Here is a 27,288-nt window from a genome sequence, read left to right as displayed (position 1 = left end):
CCTTTCAACCACAGGGTCATTACCCAGTTTTTTTTAAGGTTAACCCCTCTTCTGTTGGGAATTGCAGTGGGACACTGCTAATCCGGGAGGTGGAGGAGATTACCATTGCTTCACACTGCACACCTTGTTCTGCATAGTGGTGCTTAAGTCTGTTAAGTAGGAAATGGGGCAGTACTGTATGGGGCAGTATCCTTAAGCTGTTCTACCTTTACCTTGTTAAAAAAGGGAGGAGGATTAGGAGAGGGAAAGAAACCTGCTGCCTGTTTCCCTTCTTTCCACACAATGTTAAAAAGGCAACAAAAATCCAGACCTTCCGCATTAGATTATTGAACTTCTTTGTTTTGCATCGGAAATCTAACAGTTTAGAATAGCTGCAAGCAAGTTTCAAGTAGTCATTAAAATTGATTCAAGGAATAAGGCTTACAATGTGAATCTTCATACTTGGATACTTCGGTGTGTCACTGGAAATTCAAAGCCATGAATAGAATTTTTAAAAACGTAGACAGCCACTTGTGTCTGTGAATAGAACAAATGGCTTGATTTTCATTCTATACACTGTGTTGAACAGCACATTTAGTAGTAGATTAGTTAAAATTGATTTAGTGTAGTCTGTTTGGCGTAACAAATGCATATTTTTAAATATAAATGTACACAATAGCATAAATGGGTGGGTTTAAAAGTGGCTTTGGTTTGCTTTTTAAAACTACTCAAAAGAATCACTGCCAACTTAATGAATTGGAGCCTGAAAGTAGTTTTTAAGTTTGCTCTTAAAAAAATGGGATGGAGACCATACTTTAGGAAGTGCAAACATGGCATGAGGAGGGGAGCCTGGCGTGTGTGCAGACGGTGTCACACCTTTCAGAGGTGTGTGTCGTGTTTTCTCCCCGTAAGAGCTGTTGGTACAGGCTGTGAACCAGGGCTTAAGGATTTTGTCTGTAAGAGGAAATCTGCTGCCATAACACTTATTACTAGAATGTCTGTCACCTACTGTACAAAATAATTGGATTATATTGTTGCCTTACTTCTCTGGCGGTTTAGTTCATAACACTACATTATATTTAGCACCAGAGGGAGCCAACAGTGTTTGTATTGGTTTAGAAAATTATGGCATTAGATTTTAATTCTTTGTGTTGCTCCTCTGTTCAGCACATTCGCAACACTGAAATTACAGTGTTTGGTACAATTGCAAATGTCTCTTGAGACTGGCCAGCCACTGTAGATGTCTCTAGTGTGGTCCTGGCACTGTTTGTTTGGCAGGGACTGCATATAGGGGGTACATGAATAAATGCCAAATATCTGAACATATGACATAAGCTGCTGAGAATAACACTGTGCATGCAGCATTCTCTTCCAGGCAGCTTGAGGGCATTTGAACAGCTTTTTAAGGAAAGGTAGATATAGAAGTATAATTTTAGTGAATAGCTGTCATTCCTCAGGGCATAATAGCACTTACATTCTTAAAACAGTTGCTAAAACATTAGCTTTCCATCCAGAGCTGAATGATGCTTAGATGTTTTCATTGGGACAATAGAATTAGATTTTCTTTGCCTCATATCAAATTGTCGTGACTTCAGTAGTTGCCATCAATCTTATGTGCTCTGATAGTGCTGGTGTTACTGCTAGTGTAAAGCTGTAATTCTCTTAATTTGGGATGGTCTGTTAAGATCTGCAGCATTAGCATATCCACTTGAGTGATAATTTGATGTCATTTTTGAGGAAGCTTGGAAACTTTACACCACCCAAGGTCCGAGCACATGCATGTGTAACTGGGAGTCCTGTGCAGGGAGGAGGGCTGTAAGGAACCTCCTCAGAGTGTCTTGCTGTGTAAAATATACTCTACTTGCAATAATAGTTTGAAAAAGATGCATTTATCTTTTTCTGATGTCACCAATCACCCAGGTAATTTGTGGGTGAGACTTCTGTAAACTTTCAGGAAGATTTAGTTACAGAGTAATTATTTTAGCAGTTTTTAAAGTTCATCTTTTCAGAGGTGAATTCTAGTAATATCGATGAAATGAAATTTGTTATCATTAGTTTTCATATTATAACCTAAATCATGGCAATAATGAGAGGATGTAGGGCTCGAAGGGACCTATCTGTTGGGCCCTAGGGAGGACAAGCTGTAGTGGTGTCACTCCTGGTAGGTATCTATGCTATTGTCTTCTATAACAGCAGATGTTCTACAACCTTTCTGGTTTGGACAGTTTGGTGATTAATTAGCTGAAACATTAGAAAACTTTTCCTAATATGACTTAGTCTTTCCTCATAGGTCATGTTTTCTAGATCTCTGGTAGCTTTTGTTATTCCATGAGATCTCTCCAGCTGATTAGTACATTTTCCCTGAAGTGTCCAAACTGGCCAGTTGAGGCCTCCCTCCAGCTGAGCACTTGTCTCTCTCGCTGGCCATGCTTGTGTAGTGTCTGCTTTTGGCAGTGACGTGGTGTAGTTTTGGTCAGCTGTGGTCCCAAATTCTTTTCTGTGGAACTAGTGCTGAGCCATTTTCAGTTTTAAATATTTTTAGGAAGTTGTAGTATTTGGCAGAGCTGATAACAGCAGGGGAGGTGCAGGGCTTGCTCTGTATTCATCCTGTGAGGAGACTGCAGAAGTTGAAAACCTCCCACCATGGGGGGGAGGATGCAGTCCTTTGTCTGAGCTGACAGTTGTGTCTGTGTCCCACTCATGCCTCTTATCCCCTTTACTAAGTAGCCCAGAGCATTTGAGAAAGTAGAGTACAGTTGCTGACTGTGCTCTTGCCTGCCTTGCTTCAGCACTAGCTTACCACCCGTGCGTCAGGCTAGCATTTCAAACTTCCATGCAATGCAGAAAAGTCATTAAAAAAAAAAAAATCAATCCAGACTTGACTCCCAGAGGTAGCATTCCCATCTTTGTCTTCAAGATAAGTTCTCCTGTGCCTGGTGGAAAGGTAGTATTCATTTTGAACTGCAGGCTTTTAATTTCACAAAAAACTCAGACTTTATTGCATAGGAAACTTGAGATCATCTTTTCTTATGAGCTTTGCTGATGTTGGAGTTCTTTGGCATTATCTTACAAATTATGAAAAAATGTATTTGCATTGTTTTTAGGACTTTGTTTACTACCGATCTCTTTCCCTATCAGTACTCTGCATGTCTGGACTTGTGGTCCCAAGAGATTATGCCTTTAAAACAAAGGGATATAAAAATTAGTATCCAGCTTCTTAAGCAACACAACAAAGCAGCATACCTCCAACTGCCCAGTGGAATAAATTATATTTGTAATACAGAAGGATCCGTATTATATTTTACTTTGCATCTTGATTCTGAGAAAACCTGCTCAGGCATTTTCATCTAAAGCAACTCTTTCTCGTTAACTCATGACTTTTGAAGGTAAGCATCATTTGTCATTTAGTTTATTATGAAGTTACTAGTGTCCCTTCTGTGGTGGAGGAAGCTCTATTCTAAAGTCCCTGAAGTTTTTGAAGATACTGGACCTGTATCTTGTAGTACAGGACTTAGATTTACACTAACTTAAGTCTCTTAAAAGTTGAGGGGAAGAAGTGCTTCTCTGACAGACGTGGGTTTCTAAAAGCTCTTTCATGTTAGAGTACGTGGGGGATAAGATGGGTTTATGAAGAACAGATAAGTTGGTCACAGGTTGAAGAAAATGTGCTTTATTTCCAGACGAATGCATATATGAGTGTCTGTGTAAGCACGTGTCCACAGTTCACTTGCCCTGTGTGGATATGAGAAAATGATGTGAATGTCAGTTATGCTTTACTAATGTTTTTGAGACATACAGAGAAGCAGTTTGTATGTTAAGCAGTTTGTTTATTAATGCTGGTCTCTGAAGACAGTGCAGGCTTGTGCATGTTGAGCTGAGTGCTGTTCTCTGCTCTCCCATGTCCTTTGTGCTGACTCGAGCTTTCAAAGGCGATTGTTTGAGCTAAAGGACAGAACTACAAATTAATCAAAATCAAGATCGGTACACACACCCCGCCCCACCCACCCCCTGCAATTGATAATTGATACTTCACTCTTATGGCTGTAACTTTTTGCTCATTTAAATGGATCCAGTTAGTGTCAAGTGGCACCAGGAGTCTTCCTCTGGATTCTAGCCACCTTTGAAAGTAGAGTCACAGTCATCCAGGCTGGAGGGAGCTTGGCTGCCATTTCATGGGGCATAGCATGTTGTCTTCCCCATGTTTGTCTGCAGAGAATAGTGGCACAGGGAATATGCACCACCAGAAGCAGCCCCTTACTGTCCATGGGCAGAGAGACTGCAAATTTAGCAGAGCCATAATTGAAACACACATGTGAAGCCTTTTTTGGTCATTTCCTAGCCCGCCTTTAAGTGTTTTCTGAGTCTGACCTTTACAAATGTCCTAGTGAGGTGATGCTCTCATCACCGAGGCCAGCACTTGGCCTGCTTTTCTGCCTTCACTGATGTGCAGAAGAGCACTAACTCTCTTGATTGCATAGTGCTGCCGGGGTGGGCCACAGTGGAGGTCACGGTTCCAGCTGTGGCAGCTTGTCTGGGAAGTACCCATGGTGTGCCATGGAGGGGAAGGAGAGCTGCAGCAGTGCTGCCCAGACTCTTGCCTCTCCTCCTCACCAGCTCTCCCTAGTCATTCCCTCGCCTTCAGTGTCATCCCAGCTCCAGGTTCCAACCTCACAGTTCTGCTCAGGGCTAGCGTTCATATTACCACAAGACTGTGCTAAGAGGTGCTAAGAGTTGATGTCCAGGGCGCTGGGAGGACACTGACAGCCTCTCCCCAAACAGACAAGGCGGCACAGTATTAGTGCATTTTCTTCTTGTCATCTGCCTATACCAACTGAAAGTGAGCTGCCTATTTACAGACTTGGCTTTAGGCAAGCTAGAAACACTTGACGTTAGGGCACAGTAATGGTCATTACAAGAGAAAAGTGGTAAGCTGTTTTGCTGTTTGCAAGGGTTTAAAAAGAGTGGTTTTTGTCTTAGGTAATTGGTTAAATTGGGATCTACTTTTGTCCCCCATCCCCTTAGCATCAGAAGGACAGAAGTTTGAACCGGATTTAGTGAACCACCCTTCTCGTATGCTTGATGCTCAGAATTTACTTTCTCCCCAAACATAGTGGCATTCAGGATTGAGGGTTTTTGCTTTTCTTCTACAGTAAAGAACATTGGCAGAAATCTGTCATAGCCATGCTGTCTGTATGTCACTTCATCGGTTTCAGTCCTTTGAGTGTGGGCTCTTAGCTTCCTGATGATTGACGTGCTTCAGTTTGATTTAAATTGTTGGGCTCAACGCAGAGGTTACTGTGTGGGAATGGAAGTACCTGTGGCAGGCAGGAAGTCAGATAAGGAGAACTACTGTTCTTAAACACCATAAAAATATTTACACAGAATCAACATCTTAGGTAGCTTGGTCTCTAGTACCAGTGGTTCGTGTAGGGATAATAGTTGTTAATTCTGGGAAAGGTGAGAGAATGGTATGATCTGCTATGACAGGTATTTAACTTTTCCTTCCTTACAAAGTATCATTGATCTGCAGTAGTGAAACATGACTGAAGCCTTGAAATTTGTTTACAAAAATAAAGAATGCTTGAGGAAATAGAAGAAAAGGTAACAAAAGATGTGTGTGTTTTACAAGACTTGGAAGTAAGCCAACGTCATTACTTGGTGAAAATAGTAGGGTTTTCTGTAAATAATCTAGCTAGCAGGTAAATAACTAACATGTGGGAATTGGGACAAAAGAGCTTGTTATAGGGGACCATAGAACATGTAGCCACCGCTCGACTCGTGTATGTTGGATAACCTGTCACTTCAGCTCAGTTCCCCTGGAAAGAATGTACCTGGGAGCAGCACATGGAAGATTTGATCTCAAGATATTTATAAATTATGGCTGGAGGCTCAGAAAATGAGGTGAAAAGGCATAGTCCAGGCTATCAGTGAAATTTTTAGGTGAAAAATAATAGCGATGATAATAATAATAATGAGAATACAACAAGCAGGTTGCTTCTGAGGCAAAAAGCCTTAAAATCATAGTATCTGAAGAAAAATACAAGACAATGTCTGCAGTGCTGAATTCTTCTGTGAGTAACTGCAATGGTCTTCTACATACCAGACAATCTTCTAGTTCAAAGGAGTTTCAATTCTCTTTTTGTCTGTTTGCTTCTGCACCGTCACCCCCCATTCCTGAAGACAATATTACACCTTGGGGGATAGCTCAAACAATTTGTGCCAGAAGTGTTTGTGAAAACAATGTTATTAGTATCATGTTTGTATTAATTGATTGGATAGAAGAGTTAAAGTTTATACATCTTTTAGTGACATTTTCTTCTGAAACATAAATTTAAATAAGGAACACTTTTAAATGTCCCTCCCAAAAGGATGCTTTTCTTTCCTGCCTTTTGCAACTTTTTTTTTTTCCTAAACAAACTTTTCTCCTCTGAGTCCCTTTGGTTGGTTGATAATGTTAGAGCAGGGTATTGCCTCCTTTTCTCTTCTCCTTAAGTCTGAGTGTAAGGGGAAGGGATGTGTCAAGACAGACACTTGAAGTGAAATAGAGTATTTTCTCTGGACACAGGAACTGAATGAAACCATGCGAGGAGTCCTGTGACATTCACGTAATATGCCATTAACCCTTACTTTGCCATCAACATAGAACTGTAACATTCACTCATGGAAAACAAATAGGAATTTGTGAAGGAGAGCAGTTTCTATTGTACCTAGGTACGGTATTTTCACTGAACCTGGTTGTGTGAGCTACAGTCTGATTTCTGTAAATGTGACTCTCAAGGATGGGCTCCAGTCAGATTTCCCCATGCCTTGAGCTCAGGGCACAGCCCGTGCCCACTCATATGCAAGTGGCTTCTGGAATCACCAAAGTTGAGGAGCTCGATGTCTGGAGGCTTCGGTCCTGTGTAAGACTGAGTGATTGCAGATTACTGTGTTGAAAGTTACAGGTAAAGGAGTAGGTCAGAGTGATGCAGTGCAGCTGCATGACTCCAGTGTCTATAGCATTTTAAAAAAAAAAAAAAGTTAATATTTTTTTTCTTTTTAAAACATCTTGAACCCTTGGGGAGGCTTGGTGGTACTAGCAGCTGATCAGAGAAAGGGAAGAGTGGAGGACAGTTTGCCAACATTGGTCACAAGTTAGAGACTTTTAGTCTGCTCTAGTCTGGCCCTCTGCGAACACGGAGGATGAGCACAAGGTTATAAAAATACAGGGTGAGAGTAGCATTGCTGTCTGGAAGGTAAAATCCCTCTTCCAGGATTATCTATATCTGGTTTTGGCCTACCCACAGTGGCAGTTGCCATGTATCTGAGCAGAAACTTGAAAGCACCTAAATGCTGAAGGTTGGTTGGGTTGGTTTTCTTTTTTTTAAAGTGCTGGGATGATTGATTGGCAATAGGAAGGCTTCTGGGGACAGTATTCCTGCCGTAATACGTGAGTTGTGTTTGTGAGAGCATTTGAACTTTCTACACTCCCTTTAAATAAAGCTCACAGCCTGTGGTTATGCAGTGGATTAATAGTAACAGCTGTGGGCTAACAGAGGATTAAAACTGTCTTAGCATATGAGAACATCAGTGATAAAATGCATCTGGTATGAAGTCTCCAAAGACTTATAGGACTGTATGTAAATAGTAAATATGTTTCTATGGTGTTTATCTTCTATTCTGCTTGTGACTGCTGGGCTGCTTTCGGAATTTTTGTTTCTGGGTGCCATGAGGTTAATGATATTTTCAGAGAGGTGGTTATGCGAAGAAGTTGTGTGGGATCTACACAGCCTTAAAACATTTCTACGGTGTGTTTTGTTGGCAAGGTTTTATAACGGTCGAGAGTTTCATGCTTTGCAGAGTGAAAAGAAGCAAGCTAGTTACACTTTGTGCTAGCGCAGCTCTGTTTCATCATGGATTAATTTGTCTCACCTTTTTTCCTGCAGGGATTTGGTAGGGTAGGGAAAGGATTATGAAAGGAAATATGGTAATGTAGTTCAAACTACACTGGAAGCTCAAAAATATTTTAAAACATTTACTCCAGGCTGTAGTGTTCAGTTCAGGCTGTTCAAATCCTGCCTGTGAGGGAAGGCACTGCTAAGTTACAATATCAGCCACAAACAGAAAATCACGTAGTTCCCTCAAGGGATGAGTGGCAAATGGATAAATAATTTTAAAACACATGGGGCAAAGATATTTTAATAGATCTGTCTCGTAAGTCATAAGGTGATAAAAAATGAAAAATTACTTCTGTTCATAGGTTAAGACAACTTACAATAAATAATTCTGGCTTCTGTGACCAAGCATGCACAGAAGTAATCAAGGCTTTTATTTTCTCATACAATTATACAAACTCTTGTCTCATACAAGGTTTGTTACAAGTTAAGAGCATATTCTTTTACCTAATCTTCAAATCTGCTTCTTCCAAAATAAGTTTGAAGCTTTTTGTCTGTAGTGCCATCATACAGACGCCAAGCAGGACTGTACATAGTCTTTCAGTGTTACAGACTCCTTTTATGTTTGTACAATTTTGTTCCATCTGGATAGTGGAACAGAAGAAGGAAGCCTCAAAATCACCTGTGGTGATTCAGAATATTTTAAGACTTGGTATGGAGTCACATAAATACATTTGGTTGCTCTGTTTTTATGAATTCAGTGAATTGTTCTAAGGTACTACCAAATTGCAACTTCTTTATACTGTTTTTCCATTCATTGCTATTCTTTATAGATACGAAAAGAGGGAAACATTAAGATGTTCTGTAGGCATGCATCATGTCTTCTGTAAAGTATATAGCTTAAAAGTTTAACTTCTAATATATTCACTATTTTTGAAATATTAAATTCCTCTTGTAAACCAAATAATTGGGATACAGTTGGCTGATGACTAGCTAGGAGAATGTATGTGGCTAAAATACTCCCTTTAATTAGGTTTTTGCATCTTATTTTTCCTATTAAAATTTGCATTTGGCATCTTTTCAACTAATACATCTTTTGTGTTAGTACATCTTTTGTGTTTGTTTATAGATTGTGTAATACATATTTCATATACTCATGATAACATTTCCCAGATGTTCTTCCTAAACACAATCCTCCCCAAATTTAAAAAAAGCAAACCAACTTTGACCTTTTTCTACACTTTCAGAGGATTTGCTTTTCCAATGTGTGCACAGACAGGTCTTCTCCCTTAAAGCGAACCTGTATTTGCCATTTACTTCCTCTTAAGATTGGGTTTAGTCATCTTGGTTCAGCATCATTGTTTCCAGAAAAGTCAATCATACTGCATGCTTAGAGGTGAAGCTTTGAGAAACAATTTCATGCTTGCATGCAAAAATGTCCTAGTATAAAAAAGAAGGAAAAAGGGAAATTAAAGGAGTGTGTGAAATTGGTTTTAAGTTAAGGTTGCTACGTGTGTTTCTGGATGGGTGCTGACAGCATTCTGGAGTTAGTTACTGAGGTGCCCATCTCTCCATAGCAAGTGCAGCTCACCTCACAGGGCTGTAATGTGGACTGAGGCTGAGACCTGGCTTTGCCCGGCAGTCATGCTAATTCAAATGCAGTCATGATTTAAACAGTGATATAATTTGTGATATAATTAAATAGTGATATAATAGTGATACTGTTTCTGCTGTACACTGGCCAAGCAATTGGTGTAAGAGGTTAATTCTGGTTTAGTATGCAGTGTGGTATTTTGCCCTAGGGGTAGGGTATATCTTATGTAAAGCAGTTGACTGAGAAAGTCTTAAGCAAAGCAAAAAGACAGACCTTCCAGGAAAGCTATGCTTCTATAATGACTTTTTCTTCTTAAGTTCTTTCTGCTCCCCTTGATTTGTAAATCTCTTTAACCCGTGTTACAAGTCATCTCTGGCAAGAGAGAGGGGCTGAGCAGAAGTCCAGGTAAAATGTATGTGCAAGACTTGTTTGCTTTCATTCTGCTTTCTATATACTTTTTCCTATACTTCTGGCCGTAGGAGCAAATGACAACAGAAGCCTCCCTCAACTTCCACAAAACTGATAGATTTTTTTTTCAAATCATATTTCTACAAGATTTGCTTATTATTGCCGATTGACCACAGACCCTTTGGGGTATGCTTAAGTTAAAGTAACATGGCAGCTGTAGTTTAATTGCTTATATCCTGATAAGATTCCAGTTCTAATGGTAAACTAGACTAGTTGCAGTCTGGCTGCAGTGGGAAAAAAACCACAGCTAATGTAGATCCAGGGCAGTTGAATAGCATTGTTACAGTATTTTTCAGTATAAGTCTTAAGATCTATGGTTTTTTTAATCTCTATTCCATTCCCTTTCTTTTCAAATAAAATCTGTGTGTTACAGGCAAAAGCAGCAAATTAACAATTTACATCAGAAGATAAGGGAGAATGAATTACGAGCTCAACACGCAAGACTGAGCCATCTTGTGAACTGCGAAGAACCGTACATGACTAATTTGCAGGTAGGATGGATACTTTTCTTTTAGCAAAGCTTTCCATTGCCCAGTAACTGACACCTGAAAGCATGCTCACAATTTACTGCAGGCCAAAATTTAGAGTTTTTCTGATTATTGATAGTTGTATAATTGTATAGCTGTAAACTGCATAGAGGAGAATACCCTCTAAGTGTTGTAGTTTACCTTACCTTTGCAGAAGTCTACGTTACATTAACATGTACATACTCATTTTGAAATCTGATAAGAATGAGGGATTGTGACACTGTAGGAGCAAGGGTTTAACAGCGTGCATGTAGCACAGTTGTACAGGGAGATATTAGGAGATAAAGTAGTTTGATAAGAGAGTATCTGAAAACAACTGGTGGAAGGTTTTCTGAAGAGGAGGAGGAGGTAGTACCCAAAGGAGTGGTTAGATTGTATCGATAGAATAGATGGAAGAGATGTGAGAAGGCAAAGAGTCTGCTTGGAATACCTTTGCACAAGACACCTGAAAAGGATATGGATTGCTAATCCCAGGGAACACTTAGTCTGAAAGGGAATGTGTGGTGGTATTTTGTGCATACCTGTCCTAATTTTTGTCTAACTAGCACAAATACCAAAGTGTAAGGATGAGGTAGCATAGCCTAACCACAAAACGCAGATCAGTTTGAGGACTGTAACTGCTACCCTGTCAGCACACAAATTCCATCTCCAGACCTCAGCATATCTAAAAGCCAATGCAGACAGAGAATGTTAAAGGCAGATATGCAGAGAAGTAGCTTTTCTGTCCCCCTTTTATTACCTTATCTTTTTCTGTCACAAACACTGCACTAGGATCTCAGCTAGCATACTTCAGCATGACGTTAATTATGTCCTGGGAATAACACAGCTGTGCATCAGGTGAGAATCTGGTTTGTGTGAGACAGGAGAGAAATTCGAGCAGAGCCTCGGTGTGAAGTTAGGTATTCAGAAACTCCCTCAGATATCTGGAAGCACCAAAAGCCACATTCCTAGAAGTTCTTTTGTAAAATACTTTCAAATTCTGTCTAGATTAATATTTTTGAAAGAAAAAAAAATTACTGCAGAAACTGAAATTTTAGTGTACATGTCTTAGTACACCATGATACACTTCAAATAAAGCAGCAGATGCACTCATCTTTCATAATTTAAAGAGTTAAAAAAATTTATAATTTATTAGGGTTTCTGCTTCATTTGTGTGCCTTCTGTAAGATTAACTTAAAAATGCAGATCTTCTTTAATGAATGTTTTAATCTCTTTTAATGCTTTGCTGAAGCAATATTACTAGTTAAAAAAACTGTCTCTATAATGTCTTTAAAGATAGCAATTTATGTTATTAAAAGAATCTTGAAACTGAAAGCCTAATGGGATGCATCTCCTTTTTCATCCGGCATGCAGTTGATTTCCATTTTGTGCTTGTCTGTCTGTGGGCAGTGGAGGTAGAAGAGTAATATTGAACTGCATGAAATGGAAAGGGAGGAGAGTTTTGGTACACAGGACAGAAGGTAGGAGGCCTGCCTTCTGATTGGAGCTCTAGTTTCTAGGTCTCTCACCCTTCTGCACCTGAGGTATGATAGCTCTAAGGTTTGACCAGTACTAATGTTCTGCTGTAGAAGGATCTTGAGACTGGAGCATCTTTTACTGTAATATATTCATAGCCATTTTATGGAATGGATTTTTTTCCTAGGGGATGGTATGATAATGCGGTGGCAGTGGTTTGTTTTAAAAACACTTTCTATTTGGATTTTCAGGGGCTTTTTTTGGAAGAAAAGTCACACCTCTTCTACAAATCTGAGGGGAAAGTGTCCCCACAATGTTCATTTGCGTGTGTTGTGAATGTAAAGGTGTGCAGCTTCTTTTATTTTTTTTGCTCCAGATTCCTGAAATACGTGCTGTTACTGCATATTTTAATGCTTGAAAAATCAACCCCACCCTTCCTGACAGTGGAAAAAAAATGCAGGACTGTTTTCTGCTGTGCTGCTGAAGTATATGGTGGCACGTGTACGTTCATTGTATGATTATTTTATTTCTTTTTGTAAGCAACCACAGTATGAGAGCACACCACTGCAGCCTCACGTTTCAGAAAGATCAACGTCCCACCTTGAGGAGCTTGAGCGAAAGGTTGCAGCAGCTGAGAATAAGGAATTGCAACTCAGTGAATTTGTAAAACAAATTTCAAACAAATCTAGTGAGGACAAAAAGAAGATGGAGGAGAAAGTAAGTATCTTTTATGTTCCAAATTTCCTTTTGACACTGTTATAGCAGCATATATTTTGTTTGCTAGAATGCAACTTAGTATGTGGGTTGCTGAGCTATTTTCAAAAGGTAGCTAAACTATCTGTGATAGAAAAATTGATAGTTAGTGATTGTAGGTGTTGACAATGGATAAATCTAAACTTATAGTGAATACATCCTAACAAGTGATGAAACGGCAATCATGATGATGGCTTTAACCAGGTATGAGTTAAATTTGCTTTGAAGAAAAGCTGCTTAGCTCTAAGAATTCATGTAACCTTGAAGTGCTTGTTACAGTAAATAAAGTATCATTTAAAAACATAGAGTGTAAAAAATGGAATCCCTATTTTTAGCATGGCTTGTAAATGTCGGCCTCATGCTTTGAAATGCACTTACCAGCCTGTATGTGCCTACTCAGCAGGAGTGATTCTCTTGTAGCTTTGCTAGGATGTGCAGAATAGACTTCAGTCTGATACAAGGAAGGGGCTTAGATGCCTCTGTTCTTGGAACTGCCTTGACAAGGGATTCCTTTGGAGGCTGAAGCAATACCCAGGGGTAGTTTTGAATGTCCTGACAGCCTTCCTTTATTGCAAGCAGGAACGTGCCATTGACCAAATGGTTCCTAATTAATGTTTTAGGGATACATTGTCACTGTTACCTTCTCTTCTTTTATCACTGGGCCTTACTACTGGGCTTAGATGTATGTTAATGAAGGTTCAAGGGGTAAGAGCAGTATGATACAGTGCAGTGGCATGTGGGAAGACAAAGAACAACCCATAATTAGTCTCAAATTCTGCCTTACCATTTCCTGTGAACCCTGCAGTATGCTTTTCACTAAGGGTAACGTTCAGGAAGGGCAGACATTGGATGATGCTGCTTCCCCCTGTCTCAGCTTTTACTGCTTGTGTAGGAACTGCTGCTGTAGGTGGTGGCAGTGGTGAGGACCTGTGCAGCAGTGCTTGTATCACCAGGATGGTCTGTAGCTAGGAGCCTGATTCACTGAACAGTCCTAATTCACCACTTAACGCCCATCCATTCTGTGCACTGAGCAAAAGGCTCTCAAGGAGAGAAAGGGCAGGGAGGGAGAGCATCTGTTTCTGTAATAAAATTAGTGTCTGTCTGTTTGAGGGAAGACTGTTGAGGGAGGGAGGAAGGAGCTGTGCTGTGTTCCTGCAGGGATGTGGCAGGCTGGTAACAGGAGCGGTAGGCTGGGTGCTGAGTCTGGGGATAGCCATCTCCTGAGTTCCACTGCTGTGCTCACAAGGAGATCAGCCCAGAGCCCAAAAGGCTTGGTGTCCCAGGTCAGGGACTGATACTACAGGACAGAAATACAATTTCTGTGCTGATCAGAGGGATTGTTGCCAATAGCTGTGCTAGGATTGTTTCCGAGTGAATGCCTGTCTCTTTGGAGAGGGTAATTTTTTTTCATCCCAGAGACAGATTTGGCCATGGAGTGGGGGAAATACTGTTAACATTCAGGTGAGCTTTCTTGTAAGTGTATGCCTAAAAGAACACATAGAAGTTTAGGTTCAGGTTGCTGGCGTGCATTTCTACTTCTCTGTCTGCTCCACTTTTGCAAATAATATGTTTTCCTACATTGGGGCTTTTAACATAGAATATTTAAATACAGTGTACAGATGGTATGTTTTTGACAATAAGGGACAAGCTGTGACCATTCAGTGTAGGTGGGAGGAAAGAAAATGTAAGGAACACTCCTGTTTCCTTGACCATCTTTTGTCAGTGGTGAGAAGTCTAGGAAGAGTCTCCCTCATCATAAAGCCAGGATGTATTGGAACTGGAAAAGGTTCAGAGAAAAGCAACAAGGCAGATATCCATCAGAAAATCACAGAAGGAATGAAGTGACTGAATGGGATCATGATAGAGTCTGCAGAGCCACAAGTAGACTGGAAAAGACAGAGGGAAGTCAGCTCCTCACTGCAGCTCCCATTGCAGGAGCGAGGGAACATCTAGTGAAGCTCTAGGAGCCAAGTACATGATTAGCAAAAAGACCTGATTCCTCATGCCAGTTCTCTATAGCAAACCTGTAGATTGTCTCTGTGAAGGCTGTTGTGGATGCTACGAGTATAGGTGGGCTCAAGGGAAAAATGAATGAGTTGATGGAAGTGCTGCCTCGTTCTAAATGAACAGAAATGTAACTGCCTTAGGAGAGCCCCTAAGGTGAAAGCACTTAGGCTTGGAAGGTGAGGCTGGAAAAATGTGGTTTTCTTGGTCTTACCTATGCTAGACATCTGTTTATGGCCACTGTTGGAGATGAGATACTGGGCTAGAAGGCCTCTTGGTCTGAAGGTGCTGTGTCCCTTCTAATGTTAGGGTGGATGAACTTGATGCTTTCCTTTTGAGAAACTGCAGGGACAGCAGATATCAGAGGTCCTCTTTGCTCACTGCTGGCATCATATTTGTATTTGCCCCATACAGACATACCAAGCAAAGGAGTATTTGTACCACCTCACCAATAATACTGGTGCCTGAAGAGGTGTGTTTTCCCCTTGGCTCCGTGTGTAGTCAGCGTAGGACTGAGGTGACTGAGGGCTCTTCAGTTGGCACTGAAATTTCAGAAGCCTGACAAAGCTTCCCTGTTGTGGCTGGCTGGTAGTCATGGTAGCTCCTCACAGCTGCCTAGCTGAGGGAGCCTGATAAGGAAGATACTGCAGTACTCTCCACCGGTGTCCATGTCATGAGTGCCTAGGTTCTTCCTTTCCCTTATGCCAGGCATGAATGTGCCTCTTGGCATCTGTAGATTTTGCAGCCCTCACTTTAGTTCTGAGGCATTTCATCTGGAAATTGGACTGCTGGGCTGGAAATGGTTCAGTTCAGACACCCGTACCCTGCTGGCTACTCCTTCTCCCTCTGCTGTGGGTAATTGTGAAGGACTCCTGAAAGGTATTGCTGATAGCTTGTAGCAGTGTTCTCCCCTATGATTTCTGTGGCCTTGCTTTTAGTGTTTAATTGCCAAGGGGCAAGAGCTTTCCTATTTTTCCTGCCCCAACAAAGTCATCAGCGGTGTATGTATGAAGGAGAAAATGAAAAAAAACAAACCCCAAAGCTTGTTTTCCCCTCAGCAGAGTGAGCAAAAGTGAATGGAAAAAAAACAAACCCAACTTCTTTTTTCCCTCTCATGTGAGAAAAGGTAGAAAAAGTCCTTGGAGTGATGCTGAGGATTTAGAGAGGGCAGGGTGCAGTCTAAGGCAAACCTGGTACCTATTAGGAGGAGAAGGATTTCAGGAGAGGAAATTCCCTATGGTATGTATGCAAAACAAGAAGAAGATTTGGAAACCATGTCGTCATTGTCACACAAGTACTGGAGTATTCTGACTGTTCAACTTGTAATCCTTAGTGGTATGTGAGAAACAGAGGGAAGGGATTCACTTACATAGTGGTCAGACTCCTGGTAATTCTTACTGTGCAACGCTGGCTTACATGTGTGTTTTTATATTACTGCCTTAAGACTTTAGGGTGTGGGGGGAGTTTGTGCTTCTGAAGCACGTATTGTGGCAAAAGATCATGGCTGAGTTGCAATGTTGCCTTCCTGAATGTGGGGTTTACTTGGGCTTTGCCTAATTGGAAAGGTTTTAAAGCAGCCTGAAATCTTTGTTCAGTTTTGAGGTCTTAATAAAATAAAAGATATAAAGATTTCCGACCTCTTGGCAGTCCTCATTTTCATGGCCCATATAGAGGGTTATTGACAGTTATCTCTGGTAAAACTTTCCAGATATTATTGACTTAAACTTTTTGGTAGGCTCTGTTACTGATCTCTGACATTGAGAGTGTCACACATTTATTTCTCAGTGAGATGGATGTCTGTAGCGCCAAAATAAAAGTACGTTTTGCATTTACTGTAGTTGACAAGAGTGTGTTATCCGTGAATTACTACACCTTGGTTCAAGCAATAGAGATTCTGTTTTTCATTAAATTGTACTATGACTGGGAAATACTCTTTTTCCTGTCTTCCTTCCCCCTTTTTTCACCTAGGTAATAAAGGAAAGTAAGTACCAGGAGTGCAAGCAAAGATAACACAATATAAAAAGACTTTTGCAGGCTGATGGACAATTAAGATGCCTGTAGAAAAGGTGCTTTAAGAAAGCCACTAATTCTGTTCTTATGACCTCTGATGTAATTGTCAGACTCCATCAAAGTCAGGTTTTTCACTTCAGTTCTTGTTGGGTTAAGTTCTTAAGTCTCTGTACTTTAAGGTGTTTTCCTAGGCCAGAGGAAGAAGGAGGACTAAAATATTTCCAGATCATTTGTTGCCTATGTACATCCCCATTGGTGAAAATATTAAGACTATTTTAACTGTTGAACTGTCGTGTTTTCAGTTCGCAAGGCTGAAACGTGGAGTGTTCTAGGCAGAAGTGAAGCAACTGTGAAGTCACGTGTGTCTGTGACTTGGAGCTGCTGGGATTAATCATTCTTGGGTTTTGTTTTCTGCGGTAACCAACCCTTTCATGCAGTTGAGAATACAATTCTTGAAGAGTGGCCAGCCTCTGCTTCTAAAGCAGGTTTATTTTTCACTGTAATCATAAAACATATACTCTTATTTTCTTCTAGCTTAAAACTAGAGACCGATATATTAACAGCCTGAAAAAGAAATGCCAGAAAGAGTCTGAGCAAAACAAAGAAAAACAAAGACGAATTGAAACCTTAGAAAAATATCTGGCTGACCTACCAACACTGGATGATATAGAAGGACAGACTAAACAGGTAAGGTAAAGGGAGTTTGTTTTACATTTTATAAATACAAGTAAGCTCCCTAATTTCTGTTGTCAAATCTTTTACTGTTTCAACATATATTTTTTCCCCCATCTGTTCAGGAAGAGAAATATTTCAATGTTTTAGAAAGGACTGTAGCTGTTAGAGATTCTCATACTCAGATAAGTGAAATAGGCCTAAGATTATACAGAAGGTAACTGCAAGGCTGTGGCCACCCACAAGCCCTTCTGCTAATGTGGCATCGTGTCTGACTAATGTAACCTGTGTTAGCTGCAAATTCTAGAGGAGAAGAACAAGCAGCTTCAAGAAACTATGACTGAGTTAGAAAAGAAGCTCGGAGAGGCCCGATCGCAGTGCAGAGAGAGAGAATTGCAACTGGTGTGTCAGAAGAAAAAAGAAAAAGAGCTGGTCACAACAGTACAGAGGTATGAACAGCTGCTTGGGCTGTGCCCCGAGACGGGTGTACTTTCCCACCTGATGTCAAGACCTAATGTTATTTGCACTCTTAACCTATTACAATGCCAATGCTTTTTCATGGCATAAACATATTACTGTGCAGAGTGACAGTGTAATTCAATAGAAAATCTGACCAGATTTTAATTTGTGTCAAGTAGCAAGTAACACCCCAGAGAAGTCTGCCTAGGACACTCTTCAGTATCTTTTTTTAAAGATAGGGGACACCACTGCAATGGCATCATAGGCTGCTGCTGGATAGAGGATAGAATAAACATGTGTGGCAAAGGGGCATTGTGTAGAGGCTGTCAGCACTCTTATTTGATAACAAATCCTGTCACAAGCTGTGGAAAAGCTCCCTGGATACTGGCTGATGGATGTATCAAGGGAAGGGTCAAAGATTTAAATAAATTGTAGCAGTTTCTTACCTTTTCACTGAGGGTGGGGGCATTTACAGGGAGATTTAGCTGTAGCTAATCTGCTGCCATTGAACTTGTGTAACTATGAAAAAACAAATGGGAGAGAGACCCATGAGAAGATTCCAGATGAGACATGGAGACATTGTTACTATGGTACATTTTAGATCAGGGAAGCTACTTAAAAGTTTATGTAAAAAAAAAAACCCAAAAAAACCCCAAAAAAACCCCACAAAAACCTGGAGCGGGGGGGAGGAAGCAGGGGGCAATAATAATTTATGTTGTAACATATTTATGATGTTACTACAGTTCACTGTCCCTCCATTGGGTAAAGATGCATGCCACAGGAGTCTGAAAGTGTTTCCATGATGAAAGGCAAGCTGGTTGGGACACCTTGCCAGCCAAATTGTTGACACATTGTTTCCATCTTACCACTGAAAGGCCTTTTTTCTTCGTGCCCTCATAACCTAGAGGGGGATCATTTTGTCTTTTCTGAAAGCCTACAAATAGTTGAGGTGGCCTCTGGTTTCTAAATTAGACAGAAAGATTAACACCAATAAAATGTATTTCCTTTCTGAGAGAAGGTGAGCTGGCAAAGCTCTAGCTACATCTAGGAGCTTGAGTTGAGCTACAGAGGTTCTGAAGGTCATGCCCTCGTGTGAGAGCAGTTGGCAGGAGTGGCTTTATGCTCCCCCTTACAAGTGACAGAAGGCATAAAGTACAGGCCACCAGTACTCGGTGCAACCTCCAGTTCTGGACTCTGAGTTGTACGTACACCAGTGAGAGTCTGATTTTAAAGCTCCTGTAGCTCCGAGAGGTTTGAAGACTCCTCTGATCTATGCTGGTGCTGGCTTTGCCTCCCCCAGTAGCTCAGAGCAGCTGTGAACACCACAAAGCTTTTCTTTGCTCCTTGGTGCCCTCTCTCCCAATGCCATTCTGCTCAAGCTGTGCCTTTTGGGAGATGCAGCACAGAATCTGGCCCATAAAACCATTCCTGTATGAATCTGTTCTTGTCAGCGCCATGGTAACCAGTAATTTAGAATGTTTGCATCATTTGTCCCCGTTGGTTTGCTCATTCATAAGGCTGGATTTGGCTAGGTACGGTTTTACAGCTCTGGTTGGAAGATGGTGCAACTTTCTATTTAGAACACATAGCCCTTCTGGTTTCTGTCAGCACACCTAATTTTTCTTTCATGTTGAATGACAGTTTACAGCAGAAAGTAGAAAAATGCCTGGAAGATGGTATTCGCCTTCCCATGTTGGACACAAAACAGCTGCAGAGTGAGAATGAATGTCTCAAAGAAAAGAATGAGAAAGCCAGTAAGGTTAGTCTGCAAATGGTCTGCTGGTGGAATCTTTAACCTTGAGTCCTGCATTTCTTTTTTGGTTGGGTTTTTTCTTTTTTTTTACTTTAAAAATAAATATCTCACTAAAGAATTATACAATTGTTGCTAAGTCAGATTTCTTTTCAGTACTAGCCTGTTTCTTTTCAGTACATTTATTTTGCACGAATGAGTTAAACTCTGTCTTGTCATTTACATTTTCAAAGATTCTGTTTAAAACCTATGGCTACACACCTATAAGCTGATTTTTAAAAAGGGATCTGAAGAGATTCAAGCCTTTTAAATTACTCAATTTTATATTCCAGGTCATAGACAATCAGCAAAATCAGATAGCTGGACTGATTTTGGACATGCAGGTAAGGTCTATATTCTGGGTTTTTTCTGTCCATTTTTAGTTCATAAAGGTAACATTACTAAAATTTAATTTCATCCTTTTATCTTCTCAAATAGGAGGCAAAGGTAGAAATGCCAGGAACTTAATCTTAGGGCCTGTAGTTGCCTTGTATTTCTTGCAGGGTCATAGTGTATTCGTTATTGATGTTTTATGGCTTAGCACTTTGCCAATACTCACCGTAAAGTGAAAAGCTTGCTATATAGCATCCTTATTCTGCTGATCTAGTGGATGTCATATCAGAACTGCCTGTTATCAAGTGTGAGGACTGCCTCTGTAAGGAACAGTGAAGCCTCCCATCTAACTTTGGGGTTCAGATGGTCATCCAGAGTACAAAAAGTGATACTGATTAGGAGCTTCACTGCTGTGATCCTTCGTAAAGACAGGTACCTGGCTAAACCATACCACTTCACATTTCACATCGTTTAAGCAGCTCCCTGTTCGACAGGGTTTTGACATGTCACTCATATCTTAACTCTCTTGGCGGATCTTGGGCACCTAGCTTGGAGCCAAGGATTTTTCAAGACAGCAGAGGCTGTCAGCTAGGAGCCAGCTTGTGGATCGGATTAACACATCAGGCTCCTGACACTTGAAAGGTACTTAGAGACCAGTGTTTGTTGTGGAGAAAACGAAATATTATACAGGTTATAGGGAAGAGGGTGTGACCTGCCCTAGAAAAAGCTGAGCATTTAAAAACAAAAAACCACAAGACAGACATCTGTTTTCAGCAAATACTGAAGACAAATTCAATAAATTCTAGTTTTTGCATTCTATTTCTAGAATGGCATTTGTCTCCACATTTTTTGCTTCCTTGCCCTCCAGAAAGACTGAAGTTACAGGGCTGTCCCTTGAGAATGAAGAAGGTGCTTCTGCTTTGGCTCTGTGTGTGTTAGTTTTGGAAGAACAACAAAATGGTAGTAAACAATCAGCTGAATGCCTGCTCCTTCCAAAGTGGAAGGGAGCACTCTATGGAGCTAGAAGAGCTAGAATCCAGATAAAGAAGAGACACAGAACTGCTTGCATAACACGTGCTAAGAGAAGGTAGTTTATTATTTCCACTTTGCACACTGGTGCCAAGTTTGCTTATTTGTGGCTGTTAAAAGTAAGTTGTCTTCCACCATTAAATTGCTTCCTTTCTCTACCATACACGTAAATAGCAGGCCCGATTCCTGCTGACAACCATAGTTTTGCTTAATTAAATTATAATGTATTAAATACATCTGTAGAGAAGCAGTAGGGGAATTTAAGTTGCAACGTAACATATGTCTGTTAACTGAAAAGCAAAATCAGTCATTTAAGCTTCTATAGGTTTGAAGGAGACAAAATCTATCAAATTGAGATGTTTTCATGGAACAGCCTGTTATAGTCAAACATTGTGACACAGACAAATGAAGTTTTGGATATTTCATAATTAAAAAAAATAATCAAATTGAACTCCATAACCTTTCTGAGGTTCTCTGTCCTTTTTTGTAGTTTATTTAAAAATATTTACATATAAACTATGTGTATATGTTGTGCTTAACTTTCTGATCTTTTTCTCTCCACCACCTTTATCTTGAGACTAATGATCTTTGTGCACGTTTATACAAATGGCTGGTTTGTGTGCTTAGTCTGAAAGGACTTTAGGGAGCTGAGACTGGGAAATGCTGAGTAGTTGTGACAGTCTGTGAACAGAGTACTGTTCTGTTCTCCAAGACTTCTCTTACTTTTCCTCTTCTAAGGTATTTTATATAAGGACAAAAAATAAGATTTGAAAATGGTGTTAGCCCTCAAATTACTTGTAGATTACAGCAGCTTCTTTGTATCCTTGATCTCCCCTCGCCTTACACATTTGTTCCCTGGGAAGCATTGAAAATTAGTTCATTAGAAACTGAAACCCTTATCAGCACAGAGATACAATTTATCTTCAGCTCAGATGATCTCATTTTATTCCCGGTCTTCTGCCACATTGTAAACTTATGCTTGAGAATGTATTTCGGTTCATTGTTTTTAACTTGCAAGCTGAAAACAAAGAAATTCTGGTTTAGGCAGCAGTGTATGAAGCAGTACTAGTTAATATTTGCTCATAATTGTGATGAAATGATTTTGATCTTCCTTGCATGGTTTTGCTTGGTTGATTTGTTCTCCTGGGCGTGAGGGATTAAAATTCTGGTTGGTCTTGACAAGATGTCATGCTGCATATATAGTACATCTTCAGAAAGAGAAAAATTATAGATCAGAGTGATGTTTAAAAAATCCTTACCTACATGATCAATTTAGATATCACAAAATTAACAATTTTTGATACGAAAAAGACAGTAGAAGTCAGATTGTACGATGCCTGTGTGACCCAAAGTACATCTGTCGGTCCTGTCAGTCACAATAAACCAAATAAACCCAAACTCTGCCAGGCTGGGAGTAATGACACCAAATTGTAGCTTTGGAAAGCATATGGAAAAGGTAAGGATGAAGTACAGAGGACTCATAGCACTATGAGCACTGAGAAATCATAGATAGCACTGTGGGCTCAACCAAGCTGGTAAGCACCTGTGCTTTTTCTGAGCTTTAAGATTAGGGTAGCAGAGAATGATAGATGTTAGGTATCTTTTAGACATAAACACATATTTCCACTTCTAGTCATTCCCGTTAAGTGGTGCAACTCATAAGCTGAACATGTGCACATTATTTGGAATATTCTAGAAGGATTTTTTTGGAGTAGTTTGCACCGTCATGTAAATTTAATAGCAGACATAGTTATGAAAATACACTGGGGAAGGTCGTATTTCTGAACTTGTCTTCCCTACCACCTACCCACCCTCAGGAAGGCTGCACAGTCAAACATTTAATGTCTGGCCTTGACACAAATGTGAAACGTGTAAGTGGTAGTACTAATGCATGTATTGTAACTGGGGCTTTTGGTGTCCCTGAGCTTGCTTATGGAAGAGAAGTGTATCAAAGACTATTAAAATTTGAAGATACTTGGAAGCTGGGAGGGTATTTTGGGCACCAGCTATCACTATATTGCCCTGTTCTCCTCCTCCTCCTCCCTAAGCATCTTCTCTTTGGCTGCAGACAGACAGACCTAGAGGGACCTTCAGTCTGACCCAATATTGTGATTTTTCTCAGTACACAACATTTTTAAAAAAAAACTAAAGAAGGTGGTTCAACACCACTCCGAGTTCAGCACATCAGCAAGCACGACAAAGGAAATGCCTGAAAGCAGAGCTGTTTCCTGCCCTCTCCCTGCCCAGGGTGTTTCCTTTGATGTGGGGCAGGGCCCTCTTTCTTCCTCCCCTTCCTCCCACTGGAGTGTGAAGCTGTGCTTTCTTGCACAGCTTATCTTTAGGATGCACATTATTTCAGCAATTCCTTTGGAGGGACACGGTGTGGGTGAACTGAGAAGCAGGTCAAGTTTGTGAAAACCGTTTTAAAAACAAGTAGTCATTTCTGGGTTCTGCCTGCTGATTGTTATTACTTACTTGAAAATAAAATGTGGATTATTTTTTTTTTTAGTCCATATTAAGTGTGTAAATTTTAGCACCATTGTTTTCCAGTTTTGCAAAGGGTATGACAAAGTACTGGCTTTTCTCACTGCTTCTGCAGTGTTGAGCTGAATGAATGCGTTGGGAAATTTTGTCAAGGCTGCACACCTCCCACGAGCGGCCAGACCATTGAAAACTCCACTCAGTGTCAGCCCTGCCTTGTCTCTCATCACTCCCTGCCTTTTCATCAGCACTAATAATTCTTATAGCTGGCAAATCAATTAAATGGCTTCTCGTCTGCTCAGTAGGCCACATACATGGTAAAGGGCAGGCCTGTATGTGGCAGCCTCCTATATGCTACAATCTTCAGTACTGGTACTCTGGAGGTTCCACTCTTTATGCATCTTAGGAGCAACTCACACAGCTAAATTGTTTTCCTAAGACCCCAAAACCAACATAGCTTGATGCAATTTGCTGTGATTCTGGCGAGTGGGGAGCTTGGGGTTTTTTTCTGTCTTTGAATAAGGTTGCAGAGTCATAGTGCAGCAATTTAGAGATATCTTTTACTAAAGAGTGACTTTGATCTTTCTATAGCATCTTACTTAAGTTACCATATTCCTTGTGAGGGTTGTCTGCTTTGGAAGAAGAATCATGAGGATTGTTCCTACAGAGATTCAAGAAAGCACATTCTTCTGGGACAGTGTCATTTCATAAATTGAGAGCCATCGGTTTGTGAAATGCAACTTTTCCTCCTGCCATCATGGTCTCTGGTTCCACTCTGTGGAAGGTTACAATGAGAACTGTGCCAAGGCATGCACCATTGTCACCAGTGCTCCAGCTGTATTTTGAGCATGATGAGATTGGATTTGCATCTTATAATTGGAATTGGGCAACAGGTTTTACATATTAACGTGCTGAGCTAGGGATGAGAGGACACTTTATATGCACTGTGCTAGCACAGTATTGGATTTGTGAGCAATACCATTAACCATAAAAGAGGATTTTTTTTTTTCTTGATGAAAGCTGAAAAGATCTCTCTGTTTTAAAGCATCAGGAGTTTATATAATCACTATTCATTGTTATTAGTATTCAGATAGGTGATTTGAATATTCCTATTTCTGAATTTTGCTAGATGACCTTGAAAGACATATCTACAGATCTAAAAGCCAACTAGTGGAATAAATATGAGTGCTTTTAACAACAAAGACACTTGCGGTCATGCTGAATTCACCCCAAAAAATCCATTTTGGAAATATCTCATGATTTCTCAATTTCAAATCTGTAGGTGAAAACTGGAGAATTGACAGCAGCTGATTCCGTGTTGCAGCAGTTGTTTGTTGCTGCTTATGACTGATCTGGCAGTCAGTCATGAAAAGCACCACTACTTAAGTACAACAGCATCCTAGAAACTTACTGCTGTTTTCATTACTGAAAATAGTAATTATTATATCTGTTTAAAATTACACTATAAATGATGAATGTTACTTTTTTGCCTTCAGTTGTTTTTTCAGCACAGTAGACTTGTATAGACTGTTCTTATCTTGTATGTGAATGGTTTTAAGGAGCTTGCTGCTCTGTATCAACTGTCAAAGGATTTCTTCTCAGCTGTATAGAAGGTGAGGTGAATTCTGTATTGTGAAAGGTTGTAGCAAGCCCTGCCATGGTCTTCGTGGAAAGTAGAGGCCAAAAAAAATGTTCAGTTACAACCTGGAATTGTATAATTGAAGCTTAGCTGTCATTAATCTGCTGCTTGTTTCAAATGAAATTATTTGGCTAGAATAAGCAATATTGCATGGTTATTTTAGACTTTGTGCATATATATAGTCTTTTTGTTTCTAAACAGATACTGCTTATTTAAAGGGTTTCACTGGTATTTGGAATAGCTGTGTTAGTATAGAGCGAGCTGTTGGGGTCCAGTTTAATATTACCAGGTGAACATGGTAGAAAATAAAAATTTAAGAACTAATACAAAAACAATAAATAACTGAAAATTAGAAATTTAACGAGGATGTCTTTTTTGTCAGTGCTAATATAAAGTATGAAATTTTTAAATCATTACCTGTGTTTTCATTCATTTTAGTCTATGCAAGAGAAGCTTTTGCAAGAAAAGCTAATAGTTCAGAAGATGAAAAATGAGCTTGAAGAAAAAGAAAGGAATATAGAGCAGTTAAATAAAACTCTCTCTGAAGTAAGTAAAAACTCCAAAAACCCAATCTCTGACCACACCAGCTGGGAAGAACCTTATAGAATGATTATAAGATCTCATAGTGTGGCTTTATGAGCTTAATTGTATACTTGACTGTGCTGGCTGCTGTTCAGATATATAATAGATACCATCTCTACCTCAGGAAGTGAGAACTTCAAGGGTGAAGGCTGCTGAGCAATGGTAACATGACATAGCCATGTAAAACTATCTGCCGTTCTTTAGAGGGGTACAAAAATACTGATTACAAGTATGGAAATTAATTCTTTTTAATTATATGGTTTGTGGTTTGAAGCAGGAAGCTTTCTGCTACAATGCATGCTGCAGACTAACTTTCCCCTTTTTCCTATTTACTTTTCACAAAGAACCAAAGACTGATGGAAGAGAATGCCTCCCTGAAGGAGCAGATATGGCAGGTGGAACAGTCCAGGCAGCCAGTATCTGAGAAGATGCCTATTGCAGACCAGTTGTTCAAGGAAATGTCTCATTGCTTGTTTGACTTGAAAGCACTGTGCAGTATTCTTACCCAGAGAGCTCAGGGCAAGGAGCCTAACCTTTCCTTACTACTGGGAATCAGATGTAAGTGATGTTGTCATTCCAATGTTTAATAGTGTTTTGATGCAGAGGAGTTTAGCTAGTGGTGCTTGAACTTGCCAGCTGGGCAGGCCAGCGTCCCCCTTGCTACGCAACTGGAGCAGTTGTGCGTGAAGCGTACTCCTGGAGCTCTCTGGAGAAGCTGGGCTTTTAGTGCACTTGGGCTGCTAAGTATGGCTACACAGGCCCTTGCCAAGTCAGGAGAGAAGGTAGCTGGCTCTTCATGTGGACCCAGTCATGGATATGTTCACCCCCCTAGAAGAGAAAGGTGTGTAGCCAGGTGTCTGTCCCTCCTGAGACATACTGCAGTCACTCTGAGGGTTAATGGGTGCTTTTCTGTCAGATGTATTCTGCCGTATAAACTCATGGGGGAGGTGAGGCATAAGCAGGCCTGGTCTGGCTACATTACATATTTTTGGTTTAAAGCCCTTGGGGTCAAGTGGTAGGAATATCCATCTACTGTTTGAACATGTGCATGTATGGTTTGGGGGTGAGGGTGTCTGCGTGTATTAGATAAACCTAGTGCCAGGCAACTCCATCTCCAGTACTGTTAAAGGCACATCTAGTCTTCAGCACTTACTAAGCTGTTAAACTTAACCAGAAGATGAGAAGCACGCTCTAAAGCCAGTCAGACAAAGCTTCAGCATAGTGAGTTTGTGTTAGGTCTTTTAACAGGCTTAATAAACAATTGCTTTTTTTTTTTGACCTGATTATATCTTATTCTATTGTTTTCTGGGTGTTAATTAGAATTAATCAGATAGACTGGTTGCTGAACTGCACCATCAGCAAGGCAGAAAGGTAACAGTATAGAGTCTTGTGCAGCAAGAGCTACTACACGCCACATAGACTCATCTGCGCTGTAGCCCCCTGAAGTACTGGGGAGTGCAGCGTATGCCAGTTTCAAAGTCCATGAGACCATCATCAGCCAGCAGAATGAATAGTGCAGCTTATCTGTAGTACTGTCTTATCTCACATGGCCTCATTTCCCAGGCCCTCCTACCTCTCTTTTCTGAGTGGCTAGAAACCTCCAAAATCTCTCGAAAACAGCTGTTCTAGCCAGTTTTTTT

At 40.4% G+C, this 27,288-nt stretch overlaps 1 protein-coding gene across 3 annotated transcripts in view; it reads left to right on the top strand.

Annotated features, from left to right (window-relative positions):
* CEP85L (centrosomal protein 85L) overlaps positions 1-27,288 on the top strand; it is a 155,565-nt gene that overhangs the window by 123,535 nt on the left and 4,742 nt on the right. For all 3 annotated transcript variants that reach the window (XM_075747973.1, XM_075747972.1, XM_075747975.1), the window contains exons 5-12: positions 10,289-10,406; positions 12,438-12,614; positions 17,199-17,351; positions 17,631-17,785; positions 19,437-19,554; positions 19,878-19,928; positions 25,505-25,612; positions 25,993-26,206. In XM_075747973.1, coding sequence (XP_075604088.1) covers positions 10,289-10,406; positions 12,438-12,614; positions 17,199-17,351; positions 17,631-17,785; positions 19,437-19,554; positions 19,878-19,928; positions 25,505-25,612; positions 25,993-26,206 — 1,094 coding nt within the window. The remainder of the gene's footprint in view (positions 1-10,288; positions 10,407-12,437; positions 12,615-17,198; positions 17,352-17,630; positions 17,786-19,436; positions 19,555-19,877; positions 19,929-25,504; positions 25,613-25,992; positions 26,207-27,288) is intronic.

Source organism: Balearica regulorum, chromosome 3, assembly GCF_011004875.1.
Source record: "Balearica regulorum gibbericeps isolate bBalReg1 chromosome 3, bBalReg1.pri, whole genome shotgun sequence".
In the NCBI taxonomy this organism is placed as follows: Eukaryota; Metazoa; Chordata; class Aves; order Gruiformes; family Gruidae; genus Balearica; species Balearica regulorum.
The sequence above is the reverse complement of the archived record's forward strand: the minus strand, read 5'-3'. Positions and strand labels throughout refer to the sequence as shown.